Source organism: Macaca fascicularis, chromosome 8 (genome assembly GCF_037993035.2).
Source record: "Macaca fascicularis isolate 582-1 chromosome 8, T2T-MFA8v1.1".
NCBI lineage: Eukaryota > Metazoa > Chordata > Mammalia > Primates > Cercopithecidae > Macaca > Macaca fascicularis.
The window spans coordinates 40,191,558-40,213,300 of NC_088382.1; the positions used below are offsets into that span (position 1 = coordinate 40,191,558).

Genomic DNA, 21,743 nt, shown 5'->3' on the forward strand with positions numbered 1-21,743 from the left:
CTCGTCTTCTTTCCCAGGCTCTGCTTTCTGAAGATGCACCTCCTGTTGATAGCCATCGAATACAAGTCCCTCTTTACAGATGGTTTCTGGTACCAATAAGTCTGCTCATCTCTTCAGTTTTGTTTCTTTCTTTTTTTTTTTTTTTCTGGAGAATCTTTGTGATTAAGACTTTTTCCAAAGATGCAGCTATAACTAAGCTTTTTCCCTTTGGTGGATTGGCTGAGAGGAAGCCTCTGGGGCTCCCTGGCTCCTCTGCTGTGCTGTCTCTGATGGCACGGGTTAGGGTGGTGACCCTCTTGGATAAACACTTCCCTTTTGTTCCTCAGACCCTACCCCAGTCCTCTCTCAGGAGCAGAGAGGAGTAGAAATGGTCACCTTCTCAGAACTGTTTCTTTCAATATTGCCAGATCTTGACCATGAAATAATACCACAAAATTGAATTATTTGTAATAAAAATGTTCCCACAAACACTGGCCATGAAAAGTCAAGGACAGTGCTGGGCATGGTGGCTCATGCCTGTAATGCCAGCATTTTGAGAGTCCGAGGTGGGTGGATCACTTAAGGCCAGAAGTTCGAGAGCATCCTGGCCAACATGGTGAAACCCAGTCTCTGCTAAAAATATAAAAATTAGCAAGGCATGGTGGTGCACCTAGGCCAGTAATCCCGGCTGCTTGGAAGGCTGAGGCATGAGAATTGCTTGAACCTGGGAGGCAGAGGTTGCCGTGAGCCGATATCATGCCACTGCACTTCAGCCTAGGTGACAGAGCAAGACTCTATCTCCAAAAAATAATTTTTAAAAAAGGAAAGCACAAAATATGCCAAAATGGGAATCTGACCAGCTGACTGGACAAAGGCTTTTGTTGATAGAGTAGATAAAGGAGATGTTACATCACCAGACATCAGCATTTCCCAAAAACCCATAAGTGAATAAATATGAAAGTAAGAGAAGTTATCACGTAATGCAAAATAAAATTCAGAGCAAATGAAATACACATGAACAAATGGGAGAAAAGGGGGAAAAGAAAGACAAATACATACTATAATATAGAGAAAAAGATCTGTAAAAAAAAAAAAGGAAAAGGGGTGGGGCTTAAATGGGATGAGGGCAAGAAAGACTGTGTGTTGGCTCATGTGTACTTTTTAGCGAAAAATTAACTTGTGCTAAATAAGAATTAACAGACTAGATTCTGATCCTGACTGATTTGCTGGCCCTGTGGCCGTGGAGAAGGATTCATCATTTGTAGAATGAGGAAATAGAGTTAATGAAACTCTAACACACCTTGCTGTTCTAAAATTGACATTACCAGAAATTGTAAAATTATAGGAAAACATTCAAAATGAAATAATTTTCAATTATATCAGATGGACTATAAAGGAATTATTATATGTGAAAAGTTTGGAAAGAAGCAAAGACCTGTCTGAGTTGAGAGGTTGTAGAAGGCCTCTGGGTAGAAGACGTCAGTGGGATATTGTAAAAAGCAAGCCATTAATAAGAGAATAACAAGTAGTATTGTCTGTCTGCCTAAGTTCTGTTTTAAAATCCTGCTGTGCTCAAGAAAATCTCACAATCAAAACTTCTGAATGTAAACATCTGCATAAATGGGCCTCCTACTAGAAACAGGTCATAGTAAAATGGGTAGACTCGGAATCATAAGCCAGGTAGTTTGGGTTTCAGACTGGCCCAAAATTTTATCAAGTTTTAGTAACAACTTTGGCTTTCAACCACCTGGCTTATATGTCAGAATTACTTGTATAAGTTTTTTTGTTTTTGTTTTTGAGATGGAGTTTCACTTTTGTCGCCCAGGCTGGAGTGCAATGGCACAATTTCAGCTCACTGCAACTTCCACCTCCCAGGTTCAAGCGATTCTCCTGCCTCAGCCTCCTGAGTAGCTGAGATTACAGGCATGTGCACCACGCCCGGTTAATTTTTGTATTTTTAGTAGAGATGGGGTTTCACCATGTTGGTCAGGCTAGTCTCAAACTCCTGACCTCAGGTGATTCACCCACCTCAGCCTCCCAGAGTGCTGGGATTACAGGTGTGAGCTACTGTGCCTGGCCTGTTTGCATAAGTTTTAAAGACTTATAGATTCCAAAACCCTACTTTTGACTGCAAAACCAAGGGTGAGCCTGAGAATTCTTTCTCAAGTCTCCATGATATATTTGGTTTATTCACTGGAATCTGGAAACTACAACCACATGCCCTTAAGATCCTTTTCACCTCTTAACATTCTAGATTTCTGTAAACTTTATTAAGATGATGGTTAGGACATTACAGACCAGAAACATGAATGTTTATTTAGTAACTAATCCCACGTAGATTTAAGAGGTCCTGTTTACTACCTAACACACATATACCCCAATGAAAAGGGGATTTACGGAAACAGAGATTTAACTTTACCTTCTCACTTGGAAGTCTGGTGAATCAAAGGGATTAAGTTCTTATTTGGCAAATGTATTGATAAGAACATTCCCTTACATGATTGATACTTTGTGACCAACACTGCTATAGACCTGTTACATATGTTAACTCTTGAATAATCCTCACAACAGTGCTGTGAGATGGGTACTATCATTATTAGTCTCATTTTACAGAGGAGGAAGCTGAACCCCAGAAAGCTAAATGATTTTCCCAACCTCACACAACACCCAAGTGGCAGAGCCAGGATCTGAACTCAGGTCCTCTGGCTCCAGGGCTGTACTTCTGTAACCATCCTGTAGTAAATTCACTGCTGCCATTATTGGTAGAAGGAAGACAGAAAGTTTAAATAGTTGGACTTTAAACAAATATATTGCAATTCTGAGGAGAAAACCTATCTTTTCTCACCTTTTAATTCCTCTTCTAATTGGCAAGTTTGAAGAGACTGTAAGACTTGCAAAAGGCTTCGAGAATTATAAGAATTTTTCTTAGGGAATTATTTGTCACCTGCTAACAGATGAAGCTGGATCTGACCCCAGTCACATACTGTAATGATTTTGTTTCAGGAACAAACATTCTCTGATAGAGCAACTGGCCAAATCATAAAGAGGGAATCAACTAAAAACACATTAGGAAAGTGTTTAAGAGAGGCTCACCTCTTTTCTCAAATACAGTCAAATATATGTTTTATTGTGACAGTATCTTCGTAGCTAGATATTTAATATGAGTTCAGAGAAACCTCTCTCCTTAAAAAAAAAGAAAAAGAAAAATAGGAGCGGCCGGGCGCAGTTGCTCACGCCTGTAATCTCAACACTTTGGGAGGCCGAGGCAGGTGGATCACCTGAAATCAGGGGTTTGAGATCAGCCTGTCCAACATGGTGAAACTCTGTCTCTACTAAAAATACGAAAAATCAGCCGGGTGTGGTGGCATGCACCTGTAATTCCAGCTACTCAGGAGGCTGAGGCAGGAGAATCACATGAACCAGGAAGGCAGAGGTTGCAGTGAGCCGAGATCATGCCATTGTACTCCAGCCTGGTCAACAAGAGTGAAACTCCATCTCAAAAAAAAAAAAAAAAAAAAACCAAGGCTGTGTAAGACACAACTAAGCATGCAGCTGCTACTTAGTGAGCATCAGCCAATAATATTTAAGGGGCCACAGTTGTATTTTCTTTTCCTTCCAAAGTTAAGACCAATTATTTCACTCATTAATATAAGTCAGTAAATACTCAGAAAAGGCCATCCATTGTCTTAGGTAGTAATCTACCTGAACACAGCTATACAGCCTGGGTCTGTTCTTGGCATGAGACTGAAGAACTTTGGCTGTGCAAGCTCATTTACTTTTGTGAGGGTTCTGTAACACTTGAAAGGTGTGAGTATCGCAACAACAGAATAAGCTTTGCCAGAATTAAAACTTCACCTCATTGCAATGTGAATACAAGAGGAGGGATGATTTTTAAAGGAGGAAAGAAGAACTTCCATTCTGCAAAAAGTGAGAGGAATTATAGGGTTGTAAGACCTCACCATAGACATCTGAAATGAAGGAAATAAAGGCAGGAGATCCTGATGAACAGGGAGAAATGTGGGTAATTTGAAAAGCATGGCAGAATACTGCATCAAAGAGTATCATGGACAGAAAATTATAATACAATATTTTCAAACACATAAACCACAAGAAAATAGAAAATCAAAAGGTTCAAGTAAGATAATAATAGAAATAGTTCACATGGTTCCTGCTCTCAGAAATCTGGCAATCAAAATAAACAAAACCGAAGTCAAAAGAAATGCATAACCTCAAAAGCTGCATAGTTGAATACAAGAAACTTTTGAATCCAGCTGGTTAGTTAAACATTAATTTTAAATGGCAAGTGGCCTAAAGATGAGCACTACTAGTATGATGCTAATCCTGGAAACTGTGTGGTCTCAGCATATTTGTCATTTGATAGCTTAAATCAAAAAGATATCGTGCACCTGAGTGGTCGGATCATCTCAGATGCGTGACAGAATCCGGGAGAGGCTTCCCCGCAGGTCCACTGTGTGTTCAGCTCACTGATCAAGTTGTTCCCTGGCTGCCCTCTGCATAGTCAGCCCCAATCAAACAAAGAATAACAAATGTCAAATTCACACTCTCCACTGTGTTTGGCAGTAAGAGGAGGTTGAATACGATTAACTTAGCAACTTAGAGAATCCATTGATCGTAACAGAAAGAGGCACCAACTATTGCCACTGAAATCAGAGGGAAACATTACTGTGTGTTTATTTTTCGTTTCCAGTGGTCTGATACTAAATCCACCTGCACAAATTAGGATACATAAGAACACACTAGGGTTCTTTATTGCTGAAACACCAAAGGAAGTCAAAAGGTAATTTTTTTGTTACTTTATGGGGGAAAAGCACTAAAGCAACTACAGCTTAGTGGGAGGCCCACTGAGTCAGCACCATGCCTCCTTTGTGTTAAGACTCACATAAGTCATTCTTGGTTTTCTTTCATTGTCCAGAGCCTTGTTTTACTGTTCGGTCTGTCACGATGATGTGTTTATTCCTGAGCTAATTACAAACTGTGGCTGCAAAAGCAGAAGCCGGCAGCACGTCACAGGTAATTGCACTTTATTTCTGGCCGTCCTTAGCCCAGCCTCTAGGGAGCTGCCTGAGGAAAGAGAAGAGGGTTCCATCTCTTAAAAGGCAATGTCCATTTGAACTTGGCCAGGAAGTGGCAGACATTTATTTCCTCACTGGCCACATGAGAGGTGAGAATCAGTGTTTTAGAGCTGGAAGAAACCTAACTAGTTATCTAATTCAATTCCTTTAAAGGCAGGCAAATGTGTTTTAAGAGATCCAGTCACTTTATTCCAAAGTCACATAGCCAGTTAGTGGCATCACCAAACTCAATCCCAGGCATGCTGACTTTCAGCCCATTGCTTTTTCATGATTTCACAGTTTTTCACAACTTCAGACTGAAAATTCAGCCTATATCTGACCACTTGGTTGGCCATGAGGATCTACTTCATGACCATACCTTGAGTACTCTGTTTCCTTAATGGATAGTAAGAAGTTTAAAGTTTACTCATCCTGACATGGTGCCGAGGGAATGTAATTTTTCTCTATTTTCTCTAACTGAACTCAGCAGTTTACCAACACCCTTTTCCATTTAATGGCAAAAATGGAAAAATTAATCTCAAGCATTCATAATCACTTAGTCCCTTCTGGTTTAAAATTTAGTCTTGGCCGGGCACGGTGGCTCACGCCTGTAAACCCAGCACTTTGGGAGGCCAAGGGGGATGGATCACAAGGTCAGGAATTCAAGACCAGCCTGGCCAAGATGGTGAAACCCCGTCTCTACTAAAAATACAAACATTAGCTGGGTGTGACAGTGTGCACCTGTAATCCCAGCTACTTGGGAGGCTGAGGCAGAGAATTGCTTGAGCCCGGGAGGCGGAGGTTGCAGTGAGCCGAGATCATACCACTGCACTCCAGCCTGGGTGGCAGAGCGAAAAAAAAAAAAACAAAAAAAAACTTAGCTTCGTCCAGGTACGTTCAGACTCTGTGTAAAACCCCAGTGTTTCAGAATTTAAACTTAGTCCATTCAAAATATGAATTTTCTATCAGGACTATTTTCATCCCTAAGGTTCTTATTCTCTCCTTCTTCTCAGAAAGCTATCTAAATGCAAGAGTAAGCTGGCTTAGCATCATGAGTGTTCTTGCAGTGAACCGCAAGGCTTCACTGATTCCTCCTGAGGTTCCTCATTAACTTTGGTCTGTAGTTGTCACCTTCTGTCACCTCTGAGTCAACAACCAATGAATCTGCTCCTCCCAGCTTTGGGTCAGGCTCTATCACTTGTTACTGAAATCCATTCTCCTAGTCTTGAAGTCTGTAAAAACTCTTTTCAGTAATCCTTGTCTTTTCATTCCTTTTTAAATTTTTTTTCTGTTACTTTTAGTTTACATGTAATAATTGCATATATTTTTGAAATACAGAGTGATATTTTAATATAGATATACAATGTATAATGATCAAATCAGGGTAATTAGCATGTCCATCCATCACCTCAAACTTTTGTCATTTTCGTGTTGTGAACATTCAGATTCCTCTCTGTTAATCTTTTGAAAATACACAATAAATTGTAGTTAACCGTGAAGGACACTAGAAATTATTGCTCCTGTCCAGCTGTAACATTGCATTCTTTAACCAATCTCTCCCCATCTTCCCTTCCCTCTTCCCTTCTCATCCTTTAATAATCACAAGTCGAGTCTCTACTTCCGTGAGCTCAATTGTTTTTAGCTCCCATGTATGGGTGAACATGTGGTGAACCTAATGTCCTCTAGTCTCATTCATGTTGCTGCTAATAACAGGATTTCATCTTTTTTAATGACTGTATAGTATTTCATTGTTCATACATATCACATTTTCTTTATCTATTTATCTTTTGGTGTACATTTAGGTTGCTTCCATAACTTAGCTATTGTGTATAGTCCTACAATAAACATGGAAGTGCAGATACTTTTTTGATACACTGATTTTTTTTTTAATAGATACACAGTGGTAGAATTGCTGGATCATATGATAGTTCTACTTTTAGTTTTTTTTGATGAATTCCCATACAGTTTTCCATAGCAGCTATACTAATTCACGTTTCTACCAACAGCGTATGAGTTCCCTGTTCTCCACATCCTTGTCAGCATCTATTGTTTTGTTTTATTTTTTGTCTTTTTCATAATAGTCATTGTAACTGGAGTAAAATGATAACTCATTGTAGTTTTGATTTGCATTTCTCTGATAATTAATGATGTTAAACATACTTATATACCATTTGTATGTCTTTTGCAAAATGTTTATTCAGATCTTTTTCCTATTTTAATCAGATTTTTTTTTTTTTGCCATCGAGTTCCTTGTATATTCTGGATATTAGTCTCATGTCAGATGAATAGTTTGCAAATATTTTCTCCCATTCTACAGGTGTCTCTTCTGTCTGTTGATTGTTTTCTTGACTGTGCAGGTTTTGGTTTAATATAGCACCATTTGTTTATTTTTGGTTTTGTTCCCTGTGCTTTTGAAGTCTTAGCAATAAAAATATTTGCCTAGTTTAAAATCTTGAACCATTCTTTTCTTCTAGCGGTTTTGTAGTTTTGGGTATTCCATTTAAGTATTTAATCCATTTCGAGTTAATTTTTGTATGGGGTGAAAGAAAGGGGCCCAGTTTCATTCTTCTGCGTATGGATATCCAGTTTCCCCAGCACCGTTACTGAAGATAATCCATTCTGCTTGGTGTGTTTGTGGCACCTTCATTGGCCTAATGTCATTTTAGTCTCTCTGCTGTTTAGGATTTTTAACTCTCCTCCTGTATAAGCATTTGTATGTCAGGATGTGGGAACCTCGGTGGGTTTCTCTCCACATTTCTCCCTGCTTACAGACACTATCATGTTTCTTCTTCTGTGATCCTCTTGCGTTGTTGCTAGACACTGTTTCAGGAGCACCCCACCGAGAATCCATATGAAAAGGGAAGCATTTCTCTCATTTTTCTGCTTGCACATCACACAAATATCATATTTTCCTGGCCTAGTCACCCCTTATCAACCTGAAGCACTGTGGGGAGGGGGTGGAAAACTGGGTTCTTTCTCAGAGATCAGGCTCTGTCCTATCTTTATAACATCTTTATTCAGATATATCTCAAATACCATGAAATAAATACATATCCATTTACAGTGTACAATTCAATGAGTTTCTTTATACAAATAGAGTTGTGTAGTCATCACTACAATAAATTTTAGAACATTTTCCTCACCTCAAAAAGAAACCCCATAACCAATAGAAGTCACTCCTCCTTCTCAACCCACAGCCCTGGAAAAAAACACTAGTCTATTTTCTGTCACTGTAGATTTTCCTATTCTGGCCATTTCACACACACACACACACACACACACACACACACACATACACACACACACACAAGATGCTATAGTTTGTGGCTTGTTGTGTCTGGCTCCTTTTATTCAGCCATGCTGTAGCATGTATCAGTACCTCATTTCAGCTGGGTACAGTGGCTCATGCCTTTAATCCTAGCACTTTGGGAAGCCAAGGTGGGCCAATCACTTGAAGTCAGGAGTTTAAGACCAACCTGGCCAGCACGTTGAAACCCCGTCTGTACTAAAAATGCAAAAATTAGCTGGGTGTGGTGGTACATGCCTGTAATCCCAGCTACTTGGGAGGTTGAGGCAGGAGAATCTCTTGAACCCAGGAGGTGCAGGTTGCAGTGAGCCAAGATTGTGCCACTGCACTCCAGCCTGGGTGACAGAGCAAGACTCTTGTCTCAAAAAAAAAAAAAAAAAAAAACACCAAAAACCTCATTTCCTTTCTTGCTGAATATTATTCTGTTGTGTTTTTATTGATGAATAATATTCTGTTGTATAGATCTATACCTCATTTTGTTATACATTTATCTACATTTATCTATTGATGGACATTTGGGTGGTTTCCGCCCTTTCCATATTGTATATAATGCTGCTATGCACATTGGGACAAAAATATCTGTTCAAATTCCTGCTTTCCATTTTTTTAATGTATACACCCAGAAGTAGAATTACTAAATCAAATGCAAATTCTATGTTTCATTATTTGCAGAATCACCACACTATTGTCCACAGCAGTTACACCATTTTATATTCCCACCAGAAATGCAGAAAGGTTCCAATTTTTCTACATTCTCACCTACACTTATTTTTCATTTTAGAAAATAGTGGTCATCCTAATGGTTGTAAAGTGGTATCTCATTATGGTTTTGATCTAAATTTTCCTAAAATTTTTTCATGAGGATCTCATTGACCACTTACATATCTTCTTTATAGAAATAACTACTTAGATCCTATTTTTAAATTTGATTATTGTCTTTCTACTATTGAGTTGTATAAGATCTTCATATATTCTGAATATATAGGCCCTTATCAGATGTATGATTGGCAAATATTTTCTCCCATTCTGTGGTTTTGCTTTTCATTTTTGTTACGTACTTTGAATCACAAAATTGTCTAGTTTTGATGATGTTCAATGATGTATTTTTTATTTTGTCACTGGTGCTTTTGTGCAATATCTAGGAAGCTTTTGGCCAACCTAAGGTCAGCAATATTTACTCCAAAACTTTCTTCTAAAAATTCTGTATTTTTGGCTCTTACATTTAGATCTGTGATTTTTTTTTTTCCTTTGAGACAAGGATTCACTCCATCACCCAGACTGGAGTGCAGTAGTACAGTCATGGCTGACTGCAGCCTCGACTTCCTGGGTTCAGGAGATCCTCCTGCCTCAGCCTCCAAAGTAACTGGGACCACAGGTGCACACAACCATGCCCAGCCCTGCATTTTTTGTAGAGATGGGGCTTTATCATATTTCTCAGGCTGGTCTGGAGCTCTTAGGCTTAAATGAGCCACCTGCCTCAGTCTCCAAAAGTGCTGGGATTACAGGCACGAGCCAATGTGCACAGCCTCTATGATCTATTCTGAGTGATTTTCGTTTATGGAATAAGAAAAGGATCTAACTTTACTCTTTTCATTGTGGCTCTCCAGTTGTCCCAAAATTCATTTATTCAAAAATTATTCTTGTCAAAAAAACAATTGACTTTAAATATCTGAGTTTATTTCTGGGTCTCAATTGTATTCTATTAATCCATATGTGTAACCTTGTGCAAGTACCACACTGTCTTCATTACTATAGTTTTGTAGTAAGTTTGACACTGGGAACAATGAGTCCTCCAACTTTGTTATTCTTTTTCAAGATTATTTTTTTAATCTGGATTTCTGCATTTCCATATGAATCAGGATCAATGTGTTAATTTCTGCAAGGAAGCTAGCTGGGATTTTAACTGTTAACCTATTGAATCTATAGATCAATTTTGGAAAATCTTAATTATATTAAATATTCTGATCTATTGATATGGTTTGGATCTGTGTCCCCACCCAAATCTCATCTTGAATTGTAATCCCCATGAGTCAAAGGAAGAACCTGATAAGAGGCGATTGATTATGGCAAGGTTTATATCCTCTTTAATTTCGTTGAACAGTGTTTTATAGTTTTCAGATCATAGGTTTTGTACTACTTTTGTTAATTTGATTAGTAAGTATTTTTATTGCTATTGTAAATAAAATTGTTTTCTTAGCTTTATTTTCAGATGGTTCATTTGTAGTATATAAGGGTACAATTGATTTTTGTATATTGATCTTATATCCTGCAACCTTACTAAATGTGTTTATTAGTTGTAATAGTTTTTTGATTGTCTCTTATTTCATTTCTTGCCTAATTGCCCTGACAGAACCATCAGTACATTGTTAAATAGAAGTGGTGAGAGCTTATATTTTTACTTTGTTCCTGACCATAGGGGGAAGGCATTCAATCTTTCACCATTAGTTATGATGTTGGCGGTGAATTTTTCATAGATGCTCTTTATTTGGTTGTGGAGGTTCTGGTCTATTCCTAAATTGTTGAGATTTTTTTCTCATGAAGGGCTCTGATATTTGTCAATTTTTTTGCTTTATTGAGATAATGGTGTGGTTTTTGTATTTTATAATATTAATGTGACATATTGGGTTAATTGATATCCAAATGTTAAACCCACCTCGTATTTCTGAGAGAAATCTCACTTGGTCATAGTATAGAATCTTTTTTATACATTGTTGGGTTTGATTTGCTAGCATTTTGTTGAGGAATTTTTAATCTGTATTCAATACAAATTTTGGTCTTTAGGTTCCTTTTCTTGTATGTCTTTGTCTGCTTTTGCCATCATGTTAAAACTGGCTCCATAGAATGAATTGGAAATTCCCTCCTCTTTTATTTTTTGAAAGGATTTGTGAAGGATTTGTGTTAATTCTTCTTTAAGCATCTAATAGAATTTTACTTGTGAAGCAATCAGGGCCTAACTTAACATCTTTTATTATTAATCAAACTCTTTATATGTTATAAGTTTTTCAGGTTTTCTACTTCTTCCTAAGACAGTTTTGGTAGTTTCATCTTTCTGCCAATTTGTTCATTTAATCTACATTATCAAATTTATTGACTTGTATACATCTATTCATATGAGTATACATCTGATCATATAAGTATACATGTTGTATACTTATGTGTACATATGATATACATAAGTATTGCTTTATATTTCTTTTATTTTTTCAGAATGGTAGTAATAATCTGTCCTTCGTTTTTTACTTTGGTAACATGAGTGTTCTCTTTTTTTGCAGCCAAACTTGCTACAATGTTTATCTATTTTGTTGATCTTTTCAAAAAGAACAACTTTCCTAATGGATGTTTTTCTAATTTTTTCTATTCTATAATTTATTTATTTTCATTCTAATTTTTATTATTTCCTCCTTTCTTGTAGATTTGAGTTAACTTGCCTTCCTTTGTTCAGTATCACCTAAGGTGAAACATTAAGTGAAGTAATTGATTTCAGATTTTTCCTTTCTTTAAAATAGGAAAAAAATTAGGCTGCCAGCTGCGGTGGCTCACACTTGTAATGCCAGCATTATGAGAGGCCAAGGCTGGCGGATCACCTGAGATCAGGAGTTCGAGACCAGACTGGTCCACATGGCAAAACCCCTTCTCTACTAAAAATACAAAAATCAGCCAGGTGTGGTGGCACATGCTTGCAGTCCCAGCTACTCGGGAGGCTAAGGCAGCAGAGTCACTTGAACCTGGGAGGCAGAGGTTGCCGTGAGCCAAGATCATGCCACTGCATTCCAAGCTAGTTGACAGAGCAAGACTTCTCTCAATAAATAAATAAATAAATAAATAGGCATTTATATCTAAAAATTTCCCTCTAAGCACCTTTAGGAGCATGGTGTATTTTTAATGTGTTATGTTTTTATTTTCATTGATTTAAAATACTTTATAATTTCCCTGTGTTATCTGTTTTCTTTTTTTTTTTTTGTATGGTTTTGACCCATTATTTAGAAATGTGTTGTTTTTACTTTCACATATTTGTGAATTTTCCTAATTTTCTCTTTTATTGTATTCTTATTTAATTCCATTGTAGTTGGAAAGCATACTTTATATGACAAATTCTTATAATATTTTAAGACTTGCTCTGTTGTCTAATACATGGTCTATCTTGGAGACTATTCAGTGTATACTTGGAAAGATCATGTATTATTCTGTTGTTGGATGGAATGTTACATGAATGTCTGTTAAGTATAGTTGGTTTATAGGGTCGGTTAAGTATAGGTTGGGGGGTGTGTGTGTGTGTGTGTGTGATTTTTATTTCTTCTTGTGGATTTGAATTACTGCCTAATGTCCTTTTATTTCAACCTCAAGGAATCCTGTTAGTATTTATTGTAGGGTTTGTCATATATCAACAAGATCTAAGTTCTTGTTAATCTTAAAAATATCTTAATTTATCCTTTATTTTTGGAGGATAGTTTTGCTAACTATTAAATTCTTTGTTGGTAGTTGTTTCTCATTCAGCACTTTAAATATTTCATCCTACTTCTTTCTGGCCTCTATTGTTTCTGATTAGAAATAGCTTTCAATTTGATTGGTCATCCTTTGTACACGATGAGTCACTTCTGTCTTGCCGATTTGAAGATTCTCTGTCTTTGAGTTTCACGTTTTTGATTATGATGTGTCTCCACGTGTCGATCTCTTTAAATTGATCCTACTAGGAGTTTATTAAGCTTTTTAGTTGTGCAGATTAATGTTTTTCAACCCCTTTGAGAAGTTATTGGCCATTATTTCTTCAAATATTCACTCTACCCCTTTCTTTACTCTCCTCCTGTATCTATCATTAAATCCTTTGGTACACTTGATAATGTCCCAATGTCCCAGCAGTCCTTTAGGCTGTCCTCATTTTTCTTAATTCCTTTTTCCTTCTGTCCCTCAAACTGGATAATCTTCATTCACCTATCTTTGAGTATGCTGATTCTTTTTTTTTTCTGCATGCTCAACTCTGATCTTTAGTTCTTCTTGTAAAGTTTTTATTTCAGTTATTGTACTTTGAACTCCAAGATTTCTACTTTAAAAAAATTGTAGCTATTTAATGATAGTCTCTATTTTGTGAGACATGATTCTCATATTCCTTTTGGTTCTTTATATATAGGCTTTTAAAGCTCTTCAAATATGTTTAAATTAGCTGATTTTAAAAGTATTTGACTGGTAAGTACAATGTCTGAGCTTCTCTCAAGGACAGTGTCTATTGAGAACCTTTCCCTGTGTATTTTTATCTTTTTGTTTCTTTCCAAGTCTTATAACGTTTTGTTGAAAATTGGACATTACACAGGTTGTAATGTGTTATTTATGGAAATCAGATTCTCCAGTAGACTTTCCCAAAGTCTACATCTCTGTCATTTGTGGCCATTGGATTTTCTACTCTGTTAGTTTAGTGGTAAGCTTATAATTGGACAATGATTTTTGTTAAACACCTGGAACCAAGAAGTTTCTCAGTCTTTGTCAAGGGATTCTGTGTTTGTGTTGGGGCATGCCTTCAATATTCAGCTGAAAAGTTGACAACTCTGTTTAACCTTCATTTTCTGCTTTTATGAAACCTCAAGGTCAGTCAGAGATGAGAGCTTTGGAGCTTCTCAGTCCTTTCCGCTTTTGCATACTGTTTTGCAAAGTTCTGGGCATCTTCATTGCCATTTAGATTTCCACTAACATTCCAGAGTTTTTCAAAGTCCCTTATAAATAAGAAGACATTTTATTCTTCAGTTTTCCTTTTATGCTTTTATTTGGTCTTCAATTTGCCCTGCTATGTGTTGCCTCAGGCACATGTGACGTTAATATATTTGATAACACTCCCTGGGGATAGGCTTATAACACTAGACAAATGCAAATGAGGTTGCAAAAGACAAGCCATTCAAGTAAGGTTATCCAGGGAACCACCAGACAAGTCCAATAATGACTCTTCTTTGGAAATAAGGCTTTTGAAGAACTGTATTTCTGCTGTAATCCCTCTAGTGTCAAGAATATGGAGTATTACATTTTGAAAGCTATTGATGAGCTGTGGAGCTAGAGATGAAACTAGTGTAAATTAAAACAACACAAATCTTGTATCTCTTACTGCTATCTATTTATTTATCTTAACTAAATGTTTCCATGGCTCCTGTTGGTTAGTTTCCAGAGTTCTGAAAAATAAAATAATTCTCACAAGTTTTGCCACTTTATTCTATTTTTATGCAGGGGCAGCCTGTCTCAGGTCCCTCCTCTACCTTTTTATTCTGGTATCTTGTCTTAATTTTTTTGTTTTGTTTTTGTTTTTGTTTTTGAGATGGAGTCTCACTCTGTCGCCCAGACCGGAGTGCAGTGGCGCAATCTCGGCTCACTGCAAGCTCTGCCTCCCGGTTTCACGCCATTCTCCTGCCTCAGCCTCCCGAGTCGCTGGGAATACAGGCGCCCACCAACACGCCCGGCTAATTTTTTGTATTTTTAATAGAGACGGGGTTTCACCATGTTAGCCAGGATGGTCTGGATCTCCTGACCTCATGATCCACCCGCCTCGGCCTCCCAAAGTGCTGAGATTACAGGCGTGAGCCACCGCGCCCGGCCTTGTCTTCATTTTTTAAAGGTAGTTTTCCTGGGTATAAAATTCCTGGTTGGCAGTTTATTTCAGTACTTTTTTATAACATCTTATTGCCTTGTAACGTCCATTTGTTTCTGATAAGAAGTCAGCTATTTCACATGAAAACCACATTTTTCTCGTGCTGGTTTCAAGATTTTTCGTGATGTAGCGCACAATTTAGTCCACAACAGTCACATTTTGAGGTTCTGGGTAGACATGTATTAATATTTGGGGAGACAACCTCCAATTTATTAACCCCTCTAGTGAATAATTAACATCAGTTAATGTACTTTTCAACTATAAAACTTCTATTTGGTTCTTCTTAAAATTTTTATTTGTTTATTGATAATGTTTCTTTAGGGAGACATTGTCATCATGCCTTTATTTAATCAGGATTTCCTTCATTTCTTTCAACATATTTAGAATATCGACTTTTAATTTTTTTTGCTAACTCTGACATGGACTCTTGCACAGAAAGTTTCTTTTGCTTGCTTTCCCCACCCTATGTATAGCTCATGCTTGCCTGTTAATTTGCATGTCTCATGCTTTCCTGTTACTTTGCATGTCTCATATTTTGTGTTGAAAAATGGATATTGTAGATAATTATAGCAGCTCTGAAACCAAGGCTTATTGTTGTCACTGGTTGAGTAATTAATTGGTTAGTGACTTGGCTGAACTGTTTTATAAAATCAGTTTCCCCTAAGTGTGAAGCCTCTGATGTTGCACATTGGAGAGTGCAGCCTTGGACTACAGTGGTTAATAACCATTGGGCTGATGGTGGTTTTAGCAGGCTCATTTTAATTATCTCTTTCCCTGATCTCTATGGTAAGCTCTCTGCCTCTGTTGGTATCACACCCAGTTCCTAGACTACACCAGCAGGCTGCCTATTATTGTTTCTTACTATGCCTGAGGCATCTGTCGCTCCACGGTATTATGCAATTAAATTTGGGCCCCTTTGCAAGAGTGGTTTCTAAGACCAGTCTTTGCAGTTTGTTCTGTCCCTAAGAGAACAGTTATTAGCTGTATTTTTTCTGGTTCACTATGGTAAACTCTGTCTTATTGTTTGTCTTGTTGTTCTCAAGGAGATACCAGCCTCCAATTAATTGTTTAACACCAAAATCACTGTTGTCAAAAAGCACCCTTGGGCTTGAAATTCTTGATACTCTGTTCCAAGTAAAGTCAATTCCTTTGGGCAGAGCTTCAGAGCTCTTTGTTCTTATGGCCTGCCTCTCCTCCTGGGCAAAATCTCTGAGCCATTGCTCCCAAGCTTGCAGAATGGTGGGTGGTGTTGGAAAAGAAGTCTGCTTCTGTTGAAGTGACACACCTGTTTTATGAGTAGGACACTAGTAGTAGTGTCTGCTAGCAGTAGCAGCCTGGCCTTCTTTGTTTGCTTCTCCCACTATGAAACCTCTGCCTTGAGGGTGAGCTGAGGTAAGGAAGATTAATACTTCATTGTTTTCATCCTGTGATACCTAAACAGAGCCTCACCTATAAATGAGAGCTGTGAGGACTAAGAGAGTCTCTATCCTCTAGGCTGCACTCACCTGAAACTTAGTTTCTGCAACACAGAGTGGGAAGGGGATGAGAAATACTGACGCTGTGTCCCTCACAGGGACATAGCACAGCCTTTGACTGGGAGCTGGAGGGAGGGGAAACTGCATTCTTGAGCACACTTGTCCAGAATGAAGCTTTTATCACACCTACCTGGGTTTGGAGGAAAGGAAGCAGTTTGTGGTTCAAGTGCCAAAGATTCTTGATGCCCTTATTGAGATTTAGTATATTTTACTGAATACAAGTTTTTGTGTTGCTGTTGTTGTTATTGAGATGGAGTCTCACTCTGTCCCCGATCCTGGAGTGGAATGGCGTGATCTCAGCTCATTGCAAGCTCCACCTCCCAGGTTAAAGTGATTCTCTTGCCTCAGCGTCCCAAGTATCTGGGATTACAGGTGCCTGCCACCACACCCAGCTAATTTTTGTATTTTTAGTAGAGATGGGGTTTCATCAGGTTGGCCAGGCTGCTCTCAAACTCCTGACCTCAGGTGATCTACCCACCTCAGCCTCCCAAAGTGCTGGGATTGCAGGCATGAGCCACTGCACGCGGCCACAAGTTTTCTTCATTTGCTATATGTTCACAGAACAATTTCTAGAGATTTTCAATGTGTGTGTGTTTATGTTTTGATAATTTCACTAGTTAGGGCTGTTTCACTGAGGAGCAAGTTTATGAAGCTTCTTCTGCTGCTATTCCACACCCAAAACTAAAGGCTCTGTCTTAACGTTATCTTAATGTAAGATTTTCTGTGAATCTTTCTACTTCCCCTTGAAAGTCTTAAGACAATTTCTAGGATGGCCAAAAATAAATAAATAAATAAATAAACTGTTCCTATGTAATTTCCTGAAATCCCTATTATCTACATCCTGAAATCCCTATTGTCTACAGGGTAATGCAACTGAATGCTTGAGTCTGAAGAATATTGTTTCTTAAAGCTTCTTCAAGACTTTATTTTGGGACTGGAAATTTAAACATGGACTCCTTACATTCAATAAAAATGTGAATCTTTTTGAAGCAATGGGTGAGTCTGACTAAATAGGAAGAAAGTCCCATTAAAGGAAGGGCCCAAAAAAAGAACAAGATAATACCCTAAAAAATATAATCTCATTACACATGTCATCCTATTATATGTAAATTTAGTATAGTTTCATGCAGTATACATATGCCTTTAAACACTGTACAAACCAAACTTTCTGAAAAGAAATTACACATACAAGCACACACATGCGTATACTTCTGTCATTCTGCAAACAAAAATGCTTTATAAAAATAAATAATCATCCCTTTTTAGCTGACTTTTGTGACTTTACTATAAATGTTAAAATATTTCTATATAAAAAGGAAGATTCTGCCTTCATATTTGTAGACCTGACAAATTTTGCCCACTTCTATGACATGTATTTTATGATGTCTAGGGATAAGTTAATGAGACTTTCAATTTACAATCTAATTTCTTAGCTTCGATGTAGTCTTCATACTCTTCAGAATCTTTCATTACTCTTAGAATAATTTCTTTTTCCTACCCTATACGGATCCTCAATCACCAGTATTACCAAGTCCATTCCACTCCAGCCAGAACTCTATTAATCTGGTACGGAGATTCTGAAGTAATAAGCAGGCAACGATCAAGTGTTACTGACTTCAATTTGCCAGATGATGGCAGCAGAGTACCATGAAATGCTCACAGGTCACTAGATTGGTGTGTGAATTTGAATCTGCAGATCCTGGTTCTAACTAAAATGTGCCAAAAGAGAACATCATTTTAGAAAGGTGTTGCTTGACCATATAGTTTTAAATGTCATGATAATATCTGGGCATTCTCTTAGAGAATTGACTTTCAAAAAGAGCTTAGGAACTTATCAATAAATGACAACATAGAAACCTTACACTGACTGAATTAGGACAATTATCACGTTGAATACTTTATGGGTTTAGAGCCAGTTAAGAGTATCCTCAGTCTACTCCTTTCAAATAGTTATCTCTTTAATGAGTTCATTAAACTTCCTTGGTCCCACCAGTTTCTCCCCGCTACCATACTCACTGAGAACTCAGAAGACTTGAGTTGTGATCACAGCTATTCCACTGATTACTGTGGTTGGTGAAAAACATGTTAGCTTTTGGGGTCTCAGTGTAATCACCTCCAAGGAGGGGAATTCTCACTCTCTATGCCCTTTTCAACTCTGGTGCTCTATAATTCTGAATCCCTCTTTTTTTGATTATGTCCATTTTTCTAAACTAGAACCACACTAGAAGTTCTCCAATTAAATTCAAAATCAAATATTTTACAGAGGCAGAATAGAGTGCTGGTTAAGAATATGAATTCTGGATTGGCCATTTACTAACTGTGTGACTTCAGGCAAATTATTAAAATTTTCAAGGTGCTTCAGAGTTTTTTGAAATGTTGACAATAACATTGCATATCTCAGAAAGTTAAGTGGGAATATCAGTATATAAAGAAGATACAAATTGATTATATTAATATAAAAAGCATTAAGCTAGTAAGTTCTGCATATATAATAATTATTATGCCACCCATGGGAGCACAAACTCAAAAGGAATCTTTTTATTTTTTTCAGTCAATGAAATACAGATAAAATAAGAATTGAAAGAGAATTCCTAGTAGATTATACTTATTTTAACCCATTACCTGATTTTTTTTCTTTTCTGTTTTTTTTTTTTTTTGAGATGGATTCTCTCTCCATTGCCCAGGCTGGAGTGCAGTAGTGCGATCTCAGCTCACTGCAGTCTCTACCTTCCAGGTTCAAGCGATTCTCCTGCTTCAGCCTCCTGAGTAGCTGGGACTACAGGTGCCCGCCTGCCACCATGCCCGGCTAATTTTTTGTATTTTTAGTAGAGATGGGGTTTCACCATGTTAGCCAGGATGGTCTCGATCTCCTGACCTGTTGATCCACCCACCTCAGCCTCCCAAAATGCTGGGATTACAGGTGTGAGCTACCACACTTGACCCATTCCCTGATGATTTTTGCGTTCACAGCATAAACACAAGTAGGGCTAAGCTTTCAGAGTAGGAAGAATAATTGTCTTTCCGACCTTCTTCTTAATGGAATTAGATAAGTTATTGGGCATGAAGTTTCCTAGCCTCAACTCTACCGTTCACTACCTGCTATTTCTTCATTGCAGTTTCTAACACCTAGGATAGTAGTATCCAACCAAGGCAAGGAGGGGTACATAAGAATCTTTACATGTGATGGAGTAGAAGGAATGGGCAATTTGAAAGTAGCCCTTAGGAAAGTTGTGCCCAAATTCTGCTAATCCTCACCCCTTGAGAACTGTTTCAGAGTCTGCATTAAAATGCTAATATTCTGCAATACAGTCAAATCTAATGGAAAGCAGAATTCTGAAAAGGAAATTGGAAAGAGGGTGCAAAAAAGTTAGGGACAGGAAAAAAAAATGACAAGAAATGGGCTGAGTAGGTGGTCCAAATACGGATTTATTTTACTTTATAGTTTTCTTTAGGTTTGACCCTGGGTCACCTTTTTTTTTAATAAACATTCCAGACTATTAATTGACCTTTTTAAGGAGGAACGACCCCAGCCAACGTTTCCTAGGGAGGAGAACTCCAAACTCAAAAGGTAGAGATTTAGCTACCCTAATGAATATACCAGCTCATCTTCCCAGTTTAGCTTATTTAAGCAGCAGTGAAGAACAGTCAGAGATCCCAATGGTCTTAGGTTAGGTAGGAGAAAGAATAGGAGATGGTTGCTGCATATTTTCTTCTCTAAGAGTTCAGGACTACATGTCCACCAAATTTCAATAAAAAGAAAAGCAACTTGGTAACAAACCTATAAAGACCCTACACAGATATATTGCACTCCTATATTTGTGTCAGTTGCAGTTATTCTTCTAATGGTACAGTTGAGTATGGCTTTCCGTGATTTCCAGTTGTTAGCATTATTTCTGCCCCAGCTGAGGCCTTCTTTCTCATCCTGGTGACTACAATAGCTTTCTACTTGGCCTCCCTGGCTCTGGTCTCCTTTCATGCCAATCCATGCCATTTTTCATAGCTGTAATAATTTTTATGACATTCTGATCATGAATGGATACATAAATAAATAAGGAATAAATGGGTGACTGTTACCCCACTTCTGCAAGACTAAGGCATGGGCTTGCTCTGTTGCCCTGTTGCTTTTTCAGCTTCTAAAAGTAGTGGTTTTTAGCTAGAATATGTAATATCACTTTTTAGGCATGTCACAATGAGTGGTAAAGTACTACATTTTATAAATAATTGCAACAATTTAGCTATTTAGTAAATTGGAGAAGATTTGGGATAATCTGAATAATATAGGCATTATTTTCACTCATTTGAACTGTGATAAAACTTCTTGAGGGAGATAGAAATAAGTGGAGTTATTGCTATCCATATGAGGCATTTCTTAAAATGCAGTCCTATCATGTATTCCAGAAAAGGAAAGATTTGCTTGTTGCTTTCAAAGGAATTACCTTTTGAAAGAGAAAGATAACCAAAAATGTTGGCCATGTATTTAGAAGAACTTTCATTTTTTCTAGTCATTTACAGGTCTCAGATCCCATTTTTTTTTTAATTTTATTTTTTAATTTTTATTTATTTATTTTATTTTGGTATCCAATGCTTTATCTAGAAATCTGTAAGGTATCCATAAGGAAGTCATGGTAAGTCATGACATTAACAGTTTAGCTAAAGTGTTAGGAAAAATCTATTTCAACTTTCCTTGCCTAAAATAGATTTAAAATATATTGCACACTGTTAGCTATAGGTAAGTAGATAGAGATAGATAGATGATAGATAGATAGATAGATAGATAGATAGATAGATAGATAGATAGATAGATAGATACACAGATAGAAGAAATATAAATAAATAAAATGATCAAACAGAATGAAATCAGAGAAACTTCATTGCTTATCTCTTGCCTTGAGGAAGGGACTTTGTCTTCTTATTTTTTTCTTAAAATTTTTTCCTCAGATATTTGAAGCAATATTGAAACTGAGGATAAACTGTTGCAATTTCTTTATCTGCCCTATCTTTCAACCTGGTAAATAAACAATTTTCAACTTCCTTTTTGAACGCAATTAGAATTATAGAATTTAGACCTGGAAGGAATCAGAAGAGATGACTTGGGCCAGTTTGTCCTTGATCTTCAGGTGGTCAACACCAATCAGAAACATCAGCAATCTCCATACAAGCTGTTCTGTCTGCCCCACACACATGCACATTCTTCCGTAATTACGAAAGCTTCCAAAATTATAAAAATC

The 21,743-nt window shown here is 37.4% G+C and overlaps 1 protein-coding gene across 2 annotated transcripts in view; it reads left to right on the forward strand.

The window, feature by feature from the left end:
• KCNU1 (potassium calcium-activated channel subfamily U member 1) overlaps window positions 1-21,743 on the forward strand; it is a 162,649-nt gene that overhangs the window by 60,537 nt on the left and 80,369 nt on the right. For both annotated transcript variants that reach the window (XM_045398140.2, XM_045398142.2), the window contains exons 16-18: window positions 18-89; window positions 4,688-4,777; window positions 4,913-5,010. In XM_045398140.2, coding sequence (XP_045254075.2) covers window positions 18-89; window positions 4,688-4,777; window positions 4,913-5,010 — 260 coding nt within the window. The remainder of the gene's footprint in view (window positions 1-17; window positions 90-4,687; window positions 4,778-4,912; window positions 5,011-21,743) is intronic.